The sequence below is a fragment of the Pipistrellus hanaki genome (genome assembly GCF_964339955.1).
Source record: "Pipistrellus hanaki genome assembly, chromosome: 20".
In the NCBI taxonomy this organism is placed as follows: Eukaryota; Metazoa; Chordata; class Mammalia; order Chiroptera; family Vespertilionidae; genus Pipistrellus; species Pipistrellus hanaki.
In genome coordinates, this window is record NC_140522.1 from 5,676,241 (window position 1) to 5,689,601 (window position 13,361).

Below are 13,361 nucleotides of genomic sequence, written 5' to 3' on the forward strand. Positions count from 1 at the left end.
ATTATGTAGCCAGAACTTGCACACTATTATAGTTAAATCTTGCATGTCACATTTGGGAAGTAAAGTAGAGGTCTTTTATCTAAAAGTTATAGAAGTCTTTTTTCTTTTTAAGCTTTTCTCAGTTACCAGCTGGACTTTTAGATCTTTGGGAGCAGGTCACGTGTCCACCGTGTTTCAGTAGTTTCCCCAGAGAATCATTATTTAATGGGTCTTTTTATCCAAAGGTTTCCATATTCTGACATAGGTAAGACCATAGTCACTTGGGATGTAGCATTCCTTTTTAGGATTGAACTTGTATCGCTATTTGTTTTCTATCATCTCATTTTCTCGGATCCATGGGTGACCTGCTTCCCACTGGAATGACAGAGGGACTTTTAGGGAATCCCCAGGCTCAGCCTCTCAGCCAAGCCTGTTCTCCAGATGGGCCCATGGGCCCGGGCCAGACCGGGCTGTCCCCGGGCAATAGTTGGCAGTGGAACAGTGCGTCCCTCAAAGGGTTAATTGGAGGGGGGCTGGCGTATTGGATCGTGATGAGAGAAACCTGCAGGCCTCATGCTTCTTGCCCTAGCCTTCATCAGTGCTACACGGAGAATGTTTGACTTCTTCTCAAAGATGTATATAGAGAGCAGTTTCTAGAAAAACCAAACCTGTGCATTTACTCTTGGTACCAGATATTGGAACTATTATCGTACTTTTATTTATTTATTTATTTATTTATTTATTTATTTATTTATTTTTAATATATTTTTATTGATTTTACACAGAGAGGAACTGAGAGGGACAGAGAGTTAGAAACGTCGATGAGAGAGAAACATCGACCAGCTGCCTCCTGCACACCCCCCACTGGGGATGTGCCCGCAACCAAAGTTACATGCCCCTGACCGGAATCGAACCTGGGACCTTTCAGTCCGCAGGCCGACGCTCTATCCACTGAGCCAAACCGGTCCCGGCTATTATCGTACTTTTAAATCGTTGAGAATATAAAACCAGAGCATGAACAGTCATATAAAATTACAGTGCTCTTAAATTTGAATTCAACCCGATTAGTAATATGCTAGATAAACTAATATTCCTCTCACTTTATAGCTGTTGAGAAGAATCTGCAAATGTGGGAAGAAATGAAAAAAGGGAGCCCGTTTGGTCAGTCCTGCTGTTTGCGAGCAAAAATCGACATGAACAGTAACAACGGGTGCATGAGGGACCCGACACTGTACCGCTGCAAAATTCAGCCTCACCCCAGGACTGGAAATCGATACAAGTAAGGGGATCGCCTGCCTGCCTCTGCTCGGATGCTCCCTGTAAACTCGGAGTCAATAGAGAATAGAATAATGATTATTCCTGATCTTTGTTCATCGTGGATGAACTGGGCTTGTGTAAAGCAGGCAACCTGTTGGGCAAACACTTACCAGTTAAGGTTCCACATTATGTCTAAGATGCCTGGTATCTATAAAAGTCCTTGAGGCCGCCTGCAGTTGCTTTGTAATGTATTGATTAGCTATACTGTGGTACCTTTTTTTAAAATTTATTTATCTTTAGGTGAAGATACTTGTCTTCTTTGTTTAAACTTTGATTCTACTAGGCACAAGTTCATAAATGTGATAGAATTGAAAATTTACAGAAATAGGAACAGTAAAAGAAAGGATCATGAGTTTTTAGTTTCTGTTAGTTTTCTGTATGGGTTTTCAGGTTAATAGAAATTTTCTTTCAAAGGTTCCTCCTTCATTAGTTTACTTCATAAAGAAATCATAGGATATGTGTTCTTAAACTTTGAAGAAGCCTACTGCATACTTATACTGACTTATAACTTGAAGAGATTGTTGAATACAATGATTACCTGGTTGGTTAGTGTGACTTTAAGTAAACTTGGGCAGTGTTAATATGTGGCTCCTTGTTTTACTAAGCAGATGCTTGGAACACACTTGGAAAAGTGAGTTTGCATCCACATTTTCAGTATCAAATAATTGTGAAGCCTAATGCAGGAGCATCTTCAAGAAGCTGTATCTTAAAAATTAGGAGCCATAACGCAGTAATATGTTTTTTAAAATTCAAATTAAAATTGCTTATGTGCTGTGTACATTTTTTTTAGGCAGAAATTTATTTTGGGTGTATTCAATCTTAAATGGAATTTTAATTTACCTAATTTTTTTTCCTTTTTATTTTTTCTTGAATGCAATTATTACAAAAGTAATTTAGTTTACTTGAGTGTGAGATTAATAAGATATTGAAAAGCTGAATTCCCTCCAAATGATTATATCTTGCTTCCTATCACGATGTACATTGGTCATTACAGAAATATGGTTGTATAGTTGGCTGTGCCAATACCTGATTGTCTATTAGATTGCAAATTTGCTTTTTTGTTTGAAGAATGGGTAACCAATTCATTATTCTCAAAATCTGATAATATTTTGATACACTTTGATTATTAATAGTCATAAAACATGTTGGGTTTTAAGACCTTCCTTACTTAAAAAGATTGTTTTAAATTAGTATTGCTGCTTAAAATGCCTAATCTAAGACAGAAAGGCTAAAATGCTTCTTGTTGATTAGTTAAATATTCCCCTTTTTTTCCTAGTGTTTATCCAACATACGATTTTGCCTGCCCCATAGTGGACAGCATCGAAGGGGTTACCCATGCCCTGAGAACAACAGAATACCATGACCGAGATGAGCAGTTTTATTGGATTATTGAAGCCTTAGGCATAAGAAAACCGTACATTTGGGAATATAGTCGGCTGAATCTCAACAACACAGTGCTGTCCAAGAGAAAACTCACGTGGTTTGTAGACGAAGGACTGGTGGATGGATGGTATGTTTACTGTTACTTTGAATTGGGGGAAGCCAGGGCGTGGTATCGCAGTGACTTTTTAATAGCTGTGCGGGCTGGGCGGCCTGGGAGGGCTGGGAGGAGGTGGAATGCGAGGCCTGTGGGGTTTCTGTCCTTGTCTTTGTTTGCCCCAGTGCATCAGGTCCCCCTTCCCCTTTGTTTCAATGCCACAAACATAGAGCACAGTGTGTGCCATTGTGCGTGGGAATGAAAAGCACATGGGGTGCATCCCCTGCAGATGTCAGCGTTTCATAGCAAAGTACTTGTGAGTCTGGTCCTTCGGAGACCTGGTCTCCTGGTCATATGTGCAGCAGGGACCTTGAGTGTTAAGTAAAAAGCACCTACTCTTTAATGCTCGGATTTCCTTAGTTAAGATGTCACCCGGTGTCTTTCATCGGATGTACTTGTACCGTTCCCAGTAGGTGACTGGTGAGCAGCTTTCCTCTTCCATGCACGTGGGCTCTGGGTTGTGATCTACCCAGTTATTACAACCACCTCTCAGTCCAAATATTTAGCAAGCTGAATATAGTATTACTCGTTAAGGTATTTTGTACTCTCTGCATCGACACAAAAAAATCTCACTGATACTGAAAAATGTCCTTTTCCCAGGGATGACCCCAGATTTCCCACCGTTCGTGGTGTGCTGAGGAGAGGGATGACAGTTGAAGGACTGAAACAGTTTATTGCTGCTCAGGTGAGGCATGGTTCCTTTCCCAGATTGTCTGCTTGGATTTTCAAGTGTCTCTTAATACCTCCTTGTCTTTGCTATTTTTTCCTGTTCCTTGGTTGTTCCTTATAATGCAAGGGCAAAATGTTTGTGTTTTTTTTTTAAAGTATGTTTAGTGCTCTTCATACTTTGAAAATGGGAAACTGAGAATGTCCTAAACTCCTAAGCTGGGGTTGGACAAAGGCAGCTGGAGTATTTTTACCCAATGCAGTATGTGACTGTTGATTCTACCTATTGAAGATACCAAATTAGCTTTCACATAATACGTTTATATTTCAATGGAAATAAACTTGCAAGCAATTATTGGGCTTATTTTTTCTAACGTGCACAACTAAAGTTAAAGGGAATATTTTAATTACTTCTTAAGTTATTTATTAATTAAGTCATTTTATTACTGTTTTTCTAGGGTTCCTCGCGTTCAGTTGTGAACATGGAATGGGACAAAATTTGGGCATTTAACAAAAAGGTAAATGTTCTGACTCTTAAGCCTCTTTTCTCATGCCTAACCCCGACCTGTAGAATGCATTAGCGTCTCCTGGTTGAGACAGTTTTGTGAAGAATATTATCATTTTTGCAGACTTACAGGAAAATGGAATGTTTTCCTTTTTTAAACATGTAAAGAGCATTAAGCCTATTAACTGTACCAAACAGTGATTCAAGCAAGCAACTTGGAGTGATGGGGAACAATACGGTTTTTCCTTAAATCATTTATGAACACTCTGCATTCGTTTTTCTGCTTTCAAGCTGCGAGCTCTCTGTAAGAAGGTATTAATGCTTTTATTCGCCTTACTAAGCACAAAGCTTCTAGCATATCTTATAACCTGAGCTGTTGTACAGCCTTGAAGCACAATCACATTTAAATAAGACCTGTTTGTACAAACCCATTGAAAATGCACTATTCCTAGATTTGACTCCTCCACTGTTCCCTTGTGAACTGAGAGAACAGAGTTTTAAAGTTACGGATTCCATTGAGTTGTATTAACTATGATTCCTGTGTCTTACTGAATCTAGCTTTTTAAAAAAGCATTTCTTCAATGAACTCAAATGAGGAATACTGCATATTGACACTGTTAATAATACTGATTGGAAGCAGATGCTTGGACACTATAATAAGGCAAATCATTGAAGTGCTGTGTTTTAGACTATGGTTTCTGTGATTGTGTTCTGTAAACTCTTTCGTGTTGCTGCTTGATTTGCTGATGCCTGGCCTCAAGAAGTAGCTGCTTGTCTTGCATGTGTCTTGAATTTATTTTATTTAGCCTTTTGTGTCCCATCAGTTTTTTGATCCATAAAGGAGTGATTAATTGGCTCTTTCTGTTGCTGCAGTTACTAATAATAAATAAAGTAGAATTTATAGGCAAAGTTAACATTGATGTACTTTTTATTAATAGTCCAAATTTTTAAAGATTTTAATAAAGTTACAGGTGTGTATTTTGTTTGAATATTTGACATGCATTTCACGATAGTCATATAGTTCTGTATATTCCTCTGTCTTCCTTCCATTTTCTGTCCCTGGACAAATCACTTTCAGCTCCTTCAATAACGCTTTTGGTATTTATTGCCCATTTCTCTAAGTGATGTGTGTTGCTACTTCTTGACTCTTTGGTTCTGGGCCTCATCAGTTGACTTCCCACCATGCAACAGGAGGTCTCTTTCTTTTTCTCATAACTTTGTTGGTGTTCTTGCAGCTGATTGTTTTGGTCGGTGTGTGTTCACGGCTTCCCGTGTTTGTTGAATGTTCTGATTCTGTCTCAGACTCTGCATAAATTGTCCAGCTTTCCTACCACTTTTGCATGCCTCAGGTACCCTCTAGCTTCAAGTTCCTTCCACCTGGAGACATCTCTGCCCCAGCCCCGGTGCTGCTGGGCCTGATCCCTACCCCCATCAGACTTCCTCCTCGCCCTGCAGTTCCCTTTGCTTTTGTTCGTTGGTGGATCGTCTGCTTCGTGGATCTTCTTTCTCTTTGACCTCAGTAGCTCCCTGAGAAGGGGGCCTAGGATGAAGGTTTTCGAGACCCTGTCTGTGGCCTCTGTGTCCACTTTGAAATTTCATGATGATGTGCTGTGGTTTGGGTCTGTTTTCATCCATATCCATGGAAAGAACATGGGGGCTTCCAGTCTGCAAATTCATTCCTTCAGTTTTGGGAAATATTCTCGTATTCGGTCCTTTCTTCCTTTTTTTTCCTTTCCGTATAGTAAGTTTCTTCTCTCTGGAACTCTTCTTGAGCAAATGCTGGGCCTCCTGGACTGGTCCTCTGATTCTATTTTTGATCTCTCCATGTTTGGCTCTACTTTCCATGAGATCTATTCAACCACCCTCCCTTCCGCTGAGATGTTTGTTTATGTTCTCATAGTTCCAGGATTTCTCTTCTCTGAGTTTTCATAATAACTTCCACTTCCTGCTTCATGGTTATAATATTTATTTATTTTTAGGATATATTTTGATTGATTTCAGGGAGGAAGGGAGAGAGAGAGAGAGAGACATTAATGATGAGAGAGAATCATTGCCTCCTGCACGCCCCCTATTGGGGATTGAGCCCACAACCTGGGTTTGTGCCCTTGACCAGAATCGAACCCGGAATTTTTTAGTCTGCAGGCTGACACTATCCACTGAGCCATACCAGCTAGGGCTAATAGTATTTTTTTACTTAGAGCATTTGTTTTCTCCAGGTTGTTTATTTTGGTTTTTCGTTGTTATTAAAGGCATTTTTTTTTTCAGATGTCTGGTTAGCACTGGTTATCTGCTCCTGGGAGACTAAAAGAGTGATTGGAGGCCTTAAGAGAAAGAGTTGGGCTTGCCCAGCCCGTGTTGCTCAGTGGTTGAACATCATCAATACATGCACTGAGAGGTCACTAGTTCGATTCCCAGTCAGGAAATTTCCTGAGTTGGCTCGATCCCCAGTAGGAGGTGTACAGGAGGCAGCCAATCGAGATGTTTCTCATCCATCTTTCTATCTCTCCCTTTCCCTTCCTCTCTCTTTCAAAAGCACTAAAAACATATTAAAAAAAAAATAGATTTCCACATTCAGATCCTTAGAATTATAGTCCTTTATGCGTAAGTGGCCTGGAAGTCTGTGCTAGCCAAGGCCTAAGGGGTGATGATAGCTCGTTAGTGTGAGAAACAGCTGCAGTAGACAGTAAGTTTCTCAGGTTGGTTTTAGCTTTAAAACAATTGCGTCTCACTGTCTAAAACACAGAACCAAGTGATCACACGTTCAATCTCTGATCATATAAGAACCCTTAACTAGGAAGAATGACCTGGAAGTCTCTAGGAAGGCAGGGCTGACGCTGTCAACCTTAGAGAGGCTGGTGCTGAGTTGGTACGGAGGACGGAGAAGCAGTCAAGGGAAATGAACTAGCTTTTCATGCACTTGTGAGTGACCCCCTGAGCATGGTTTCCTCTCTGAGTTTATTCAGTTTCCACAATGCCATGTTTTCCAGAATACTTTTAAAGCACAACAACAACAACAAAAACGAACAAAAAATGAGTAAAAAATAAAGCAATCATAGCCACTATTTCCTGCACCCTTCAAATGGGAAGAAATAATTTCTGTTCCTTTTAGACGTATTTGCTTCTGCCCACGTTTTTCTCCCATGTGCTTCGTTTAGTGTTTTAAACACTGCTCTTGTGACTGGTCATCATGGAAAATTCTAACGTGAGCAGTGAAGTGAGAAAAGGACCTCGGACTCGAAGGCCATGCTCCACTGTGTTAGAGGTAGAGTAGGTTAGAACACGGTGATGAGGACAAGTCATTCAGTTTACCTGCAAATATTTATTGATTCCCTGAATGAGCCAGGCCCTTGCTAGGACTGGGAATACAGTGGTCCCTGTATATAGAGCATGCAGACACGTAGAAATATATATATATATATTTTAATATTTTTAACCTTCAGAATTGCCTTATTATAGTGACCTAATGCTATTCTGCTTTTGATGGTGATGCATTACCTAATCCGGATTATAGAAAATTATACTTAAACACATATTGATATTCCTTCAAAATGGACTTTGCCAACAATACAGAATTGAAGATCATATCTGCCTGTAGGATTAATATATAATCCCACAGGATAATCTTTTCTTCTAATTGCAGAGTTAAAAATTATTTTCTGCCCTAACGGGTTTGGCTCAGTGGATAGAGTGTCGGCCTGTGGACTCAAGAGTCCCAGGTTCGATTCCAGTCAAGGGAATGTACCTTGGTTGCGGGCACATCCCCAGTAGGGGGTGTGCAGAAGGCAGCTGATCGATGTTCCTCTTTCATGGATGTTTCTAACTTTCTATCCCTCTCACTTCCCCTCTTTAAAAAATCAATAAAGTATTTTTCTTTCGGCTTATTTATTTATTTTTTTAAATTATTTTTCTCCCTGGCTGGTGTGGCTCAGTTGGTTGGGCTTTCTCCTGCGCAAAGAAAGGTTTCGGATGTGATTCCAAGTCAGGGCACATGTCCAGGATGCTGGCTCGATCCCCAGTAGGGGGCGTGCAAGGAGGCAGTGGATTGATGTTTCTCTCCCTCTAAAAATAATTTAAAGTTAATAAAAATAAAAAATTACTTTTCAGAATATTATTATGCTTGAAGCAGTTGGTTTCTTTCCGCCTGTCAGTCCTCGTTCTTGGAAAGGCGGTCTCAGTCCTTCCTATGGTCTTTATTTACGCTTGTTCCTCTCTTTTCTACTTCACAGTCAAAATGCTAGAGTTAGTTGATGAATGAAGAAATTAGTAAATGCAGTAACAAAGGAAGCCAGTTAGTATTCCTGTGCTGCTGACGAAACGTGAAGAAATATCTGCATGTTCTCACACGAGGGCACATTTGTTGCAGGTCATTGACCCTGTGGCGCCACGATACGTCGCATTACTGAAGAAAGAGGTGATCCCCGTGCACGTCCCTGACGCTCGGGAGGAGATGAAAGAAGTGGCCAAGCACCCCAAGGTCAGCCTGCACGCTCAGTGCCGCCCTGTCCAAGAAAAGGGGCAGGATAGTAAATAAAGGGGAGAATATCCTTTGGAAAAACATTCCACCCGTTTTACTCCCATACTTTTAGAGTTTCATTCTTTACTTTTATTTTTTTTATTGTTCCTCTGTATGCCTTTAATCTTTTTTTCTTCTTTTTTCTTCTTCTTATTATTTTTTTATTATTATTTTTAATATATTTTATTGATTTTTTTTTTTTTTTGCCTCCCTCCCTAGAGTTTTATGTCCATTGGTTGTACTTATATGCATGTATACTTTTAAAATCATGCGCTGATCTGGAATTTGTAGTGATATAAAGAATGCAAAAAGGATCCAGCGTGTTGAAACCGGTTTGGCTCAGTAGATAGAGCGACGGCCTGCGGACTGAAGGGTCCCAGGTTCGATTCTGGTCAAGGGCATGGGTTGCGGGCACATTCCCAGTAGGGGGTGTGCTGGAGGCAGCTGGTCGATGTTTCTCGTCGATGTTTCTGACTATCCCTCTCCCTTCCTTTCTGTAAAAAATCAATAAAATATATTTTAAAAAAAGAATAAAATGGAAGAATATGTACATTTCCACGCGGTTCAACTGTCGTTTTAACCAACACTTTCCTTTATTTATCAGAATCCTGATGTGGGTTTGAAGCCCGTGTGGTACAGCCCCAGAGTTTTTATCGAAGGTGCCGATGCAGAAACATTTTCAGAGGGGGAGATGGTGACATTTATAAACTGGGGCAACCTCAACATTACCAAAATACACAAGTAAGAACTTCCGTTTGTTTTCAAATAAATATGGAATAAGAGTGTGCTGTGTTTATTCACTTATTAAAAATTACTTGGTTCAGATATGTTCATCTGGCTGAGTGGTCAATTTACCCAGGCATAAGTACTGCAAATTCTTGGTAATGTTTTTTCCATACATGTTCCAGTTTATTAAGAGGGTATCAGGATAGCTTTTGCTCATGATGCTGAAATTTATTTCATCTAGATATAAGAATAGTTTTAATGTTTTAGGGTCCCTGTAGATCATTTGATTCTCATTTTTTAGTTACCTGGTGGAAGGACTCTTTGGACAGAGTTTAACACATTCTTTATAAAGAAATCAGCTTTAAGATGAATTGTTTAATGATGAATCTGAGCTTTACAGTGGTTATAGTGTGCTATTCTTAAAATTTTAAGAATTACATAAACGGAACGAAATATGCGAAGATTGATTTATGAATACTCTGACATCTTAATTGCCCACTCATTGCATATGGTTTTAAGTAATTGCTAAATGTTTTAAAATATATTATTTTAGATTTTTTTAAATGCTAGTATGGCTGATTTTAAAATTTGTAAATATGTTCATCGTCTTCACCAGATGTATGTGGGTCTGTTGTCCAGTGGATTCTTAGTATCTTGATAGCAGGGATTATATTTTATTTATAACGAGTTATATACCTGCCACATAGGAAAAACTCAAATAAGTGTTTGGTTTGAAATTTTTACCAAGAAAATTCTGTTATAGCAGTTAGAGTTTATGTTTAAAAAACACTTTGAATCTTATGCCTAGAAACGCAGATGGAAAAATTGTATCTCTTGATGCCAAATTGAACTTGGAGAACAAAGACTACAAGAAAACCACTAAGATCACCTGGCTTGCAGAGACGGCGCACGCTCTTCCCATCCCAGCGGTCTGTGTCACGTACGAGCACTTGATCACGAAGCCAGTGCTGGGGAAAGACGAGGACTTCAAGCAATATGTAAACAAGAACAGTAAGGTAACTAAAAGAAACCGTACTTCATCTTTCCCTGCTCCATAAGCTTCTTTTTAGAATGTTTAGAATTAGTTTTAAATATTTGGTTCCTCAAATACAGTGGGAGAGATCTGTAGAATTTTACTAAAATAAGAAGATGTGAAAGAGTAATGTTCCCATTTTACAGATGGTAGTAAGGCACGGTGCGGTTAAGTGACTTGCTTGAGGCAGACAGTAAGTGGTAGAGCTGGGGTTCAAACCTAGGCCCCCTGGCTCCAGAGCCCTGCTCCTTAAGTGCTTTTTCGTTCATATTTATGGTGGGAAACTTTTTTATACCTGCAGGGACCACCAAGCGAGTTAGTGCAAAGGTTTCCTGAAGCCAGTCTGTTTATAAATGTTAACTTCAAAAATTACAATAAATGTAATTGTTATTTACTCTAATACTTCTCTGTTCTATTGTGTATGCTTAAGTAGTAAAGTTTTTAACATCTGTGTAAAATAGAAATATTCCAGCTCTTGGAAAAACTGTTGCATTTAGTGCTCTGATTTTGAGAAAGTGTCTTTTCATCTTATATCATCTTTACAGCATGAAGAGCTGATGCTTGGGGACCCCTGCCTTAAGGATTTGAAAAAAGGGGACATTATCCAGCTCCAGAGAAGAGGGTTCTTCATATGTGACCAGCCTTATGAACCAGTGAGGTAAATGAAAAGGCTTAACGTTTTTATCGTAAATCATACTTTAAAAATCGAACTAAACAAAAATGTTGTACCTGGTAATTCTCTATTCAATTTGTTGTTCTTCTGTATTTACTATTTCAGATTTAATTAGTGATATCTTTGAAACAGCATAATATTCACAAATTCATTTCTAAAACGAAACCATCTTATTATTCATCTTCATGTATTCCAAGTATAAAGAAAAAAATTCTCCAGAATAGATACAGAAATGGCCCGTATGCACACACAAGCTGCTGAGCATCATTAGTTGAGACTTACTTTTTTACCCAGCGATTCTACTCCCAAGTATATACTTAAGAAAAATAATGTGTTCACACAGAAACTTATACTCATAGCAGCATTATTCATAATAGCCAGAAGATGCAAACAACCCAAATGTTCATCAGCTGATGAATGGATAAGCAGAAGGTGGTTGGTTTGTGCAAGAGAATTATTATGTAGCCATAAAAAAGAAGGAAATGGGTACTGACTTATGCTAAAATTTTCATGACCCTTGTGAACTTATGCTAAGTAAAAGAAACTGATCAAAAGAGACCATATTTATATGAGGTGTCTAGAATAGACAAATCCATAGAAACTATGCGCATAAAAAAATACTAAAAAAAACAAACTGCACATTGGTTATTGTCAGGGTCTAGAAGAATGGGGCACTGGGAGTGGTAGACAAAGGGTTTAGTTTCTCTTTGGGGAGTGAGAGGCATGTTCTAAAACTGGATAGTGGTGATGGTTGCACACTTCATATCATCTAGTGGATTTTTAAAGAGTACATTTTTATTTTATTGATTTTAGAGGAAGGGAGAGAGAGAAACAGATGTGAGAGAGAAACATTGATCGGTTGCCTCTAGCACATGCCCCTACTGGGAATTGAACCCACAGCCTGCGTATGTGCCCTGCCCAGGAATCGAACCTGCCACCCTTTGGTATATGGGACGATATCCCAATCAACTGAGCTTCCATCTAGGGCAAAGGATGAATTTTTTGTTGTGTAGATTGTATCTCAGTAAAGCTGTTACTAATGAATATTGAAGAGATGCACAGATCCTATTGTTACTACATTCTTTCTCTAGTTTTACTTTGGCATGTACTACAAAATTTGAAGAAATTCTTTGCTTGCAAATAGTCTCAGGGCAGTGGAGTTTGCTAATTACCCTTTAGAATTGAGAAATTTTCATAAAATAAATACTTTGCAGGAATGGTTCTGCTTCTAAGCCAATTAGGTAGATGAATTACCTTTTATGTCAAGAGGGAGACCGTTAGCATCCACTGAAGCCCTTTCTGGTGCCATTTGCAGTAGATGCACTTTTGTCCTGGGCTTAGCATGCTCCCATTTATGAACATTTATAAATTGGAAGTTTATAATTAGCGCAGTTGATTTTTTTTTTTTTTAAATATATTTTATTGATTTTTCACAGAGAGGAAGAGAGAGGGATAGAGAGTTAGAAACGTCGATGAGAGAGAATCATCGACCAGCTGCCTCCTGCACACCCCCCACTGGGGATGTGCCCACAACCAAGGTACATGCCCTTGACCGGAATCGAACCCGGGACCCTTCAGTCCGCAGGCCGACGCTCTATCCACTGAACCAAACCGGTGCTGGCTAGCGCAGTTGATTTTTATTAACGTAGTTATTTTCAAACTACTCGGAAGAACCTTTGATTTGAATAGGAAAATGGACTATTTATATTTAAGAGCATGAACACAGTGCCATCGACTCAATCTAGGAATTCAGATTTAATTGCTGTTGAGAGAATTTGGTTCAAATGCACTTTTTCCGGCCCTTCCTGTTCTCTCAGCCCACATAGCTGCAGAGAGGCGCCCTGTGTGTTAATATACATCCCCGACGGCCACACCAAGGAAATGCCAACTTCTGGGTCCAAGGAGAAGACCAAGGTGGAAACAGTGAAAAATGAGGTAAATACTGTCTCTAGTAAGTTGTTAAGCGCAAACAACTACATACATATTATATCCCAATAACTTGGTAGTCATTTGGAAAAATAATACATGTAAGTTGAAAAAAAAGAAAAACATTTTATTTTACAACTTTGTTCTTAAATGTTTAATATTTTTATTTCACCTTGGTTATGTGTTCTACCTTTTGCTTATTTTATTTTTTAAATGTTTTTTATTGGTTTTAGAGACAGAGGAAGGTAAGAGGATGGAGAGATAGAAACATCAGTGGGCTGCCTCATGCACACCCCCTACTGGGGATCGAGCCTGCAAGCTGGGCATGTGCCCTGACTGGGAATCGAACCAGTGACCTTACAGGTCAACACTCAGCCACTGAGCCACACCGGCAGGGCTTAATTTCACTTTTAAAGTGATATACAAAATGAAAGAAGTACTTTTATTCTTCCTTCAACCTTGGACTCAGATTGGACACTTACCATT

General features: G+C 39.2%; 1 protein-coding gene across 2 annotated transcripts in view; it reads left to right on the top strand.

The window, feature by feature from the left end:
• EPRS1 (glutamyl-prolyl-tRNA synthetase 1) overlaps positions 1–13,361 on the top strand; it is a 42,248-nt gene that overhangs the window by 11,087 nt on the left and 17,800 nt on the right. Inside the window, exons 9-18 of one of the 2 annotated variants that reach the window (XM_084868846.1) lie at positions 1,087–1,258; positions 2,573–2,806; positions 3,434–3,518; positions 3,958–4,017; positions 4,296–4,316; positions 8,368–8,478; positions 9,122–9,258; positions 10,052–10,259; positions 10,822–10,934; positions 12,767–12,884. In XM_084868846.1, coding sequence (XP_084724972.1) covers positions 1,087–1,258; positions 2,573–2,806; positions 3,434–3,518; positions 3,958–4,017; positions 4,296–4,316; positions 8,368–8,478; positions 9,122–9,258; positions 10,052–10,259; positions 10,822–10,934; positions 12,767–12,884 — 1,259 coding nt within the window. The remainder of the gene's footprint in view (positions 1–1,086; positions 1,259–2,572; positions 2,807–3,433; positions 3,519–3,957; positions 4,018–4,295; positions 4,317–8,367; positions 8,479–9,121; positions 9,259–10,051; positions 10,260–10,821; positions 10,935–12,766; positions 12,885–13,361) is intronic. The other variant, XM_084868847.1, reaches the window with a different exon arrangement.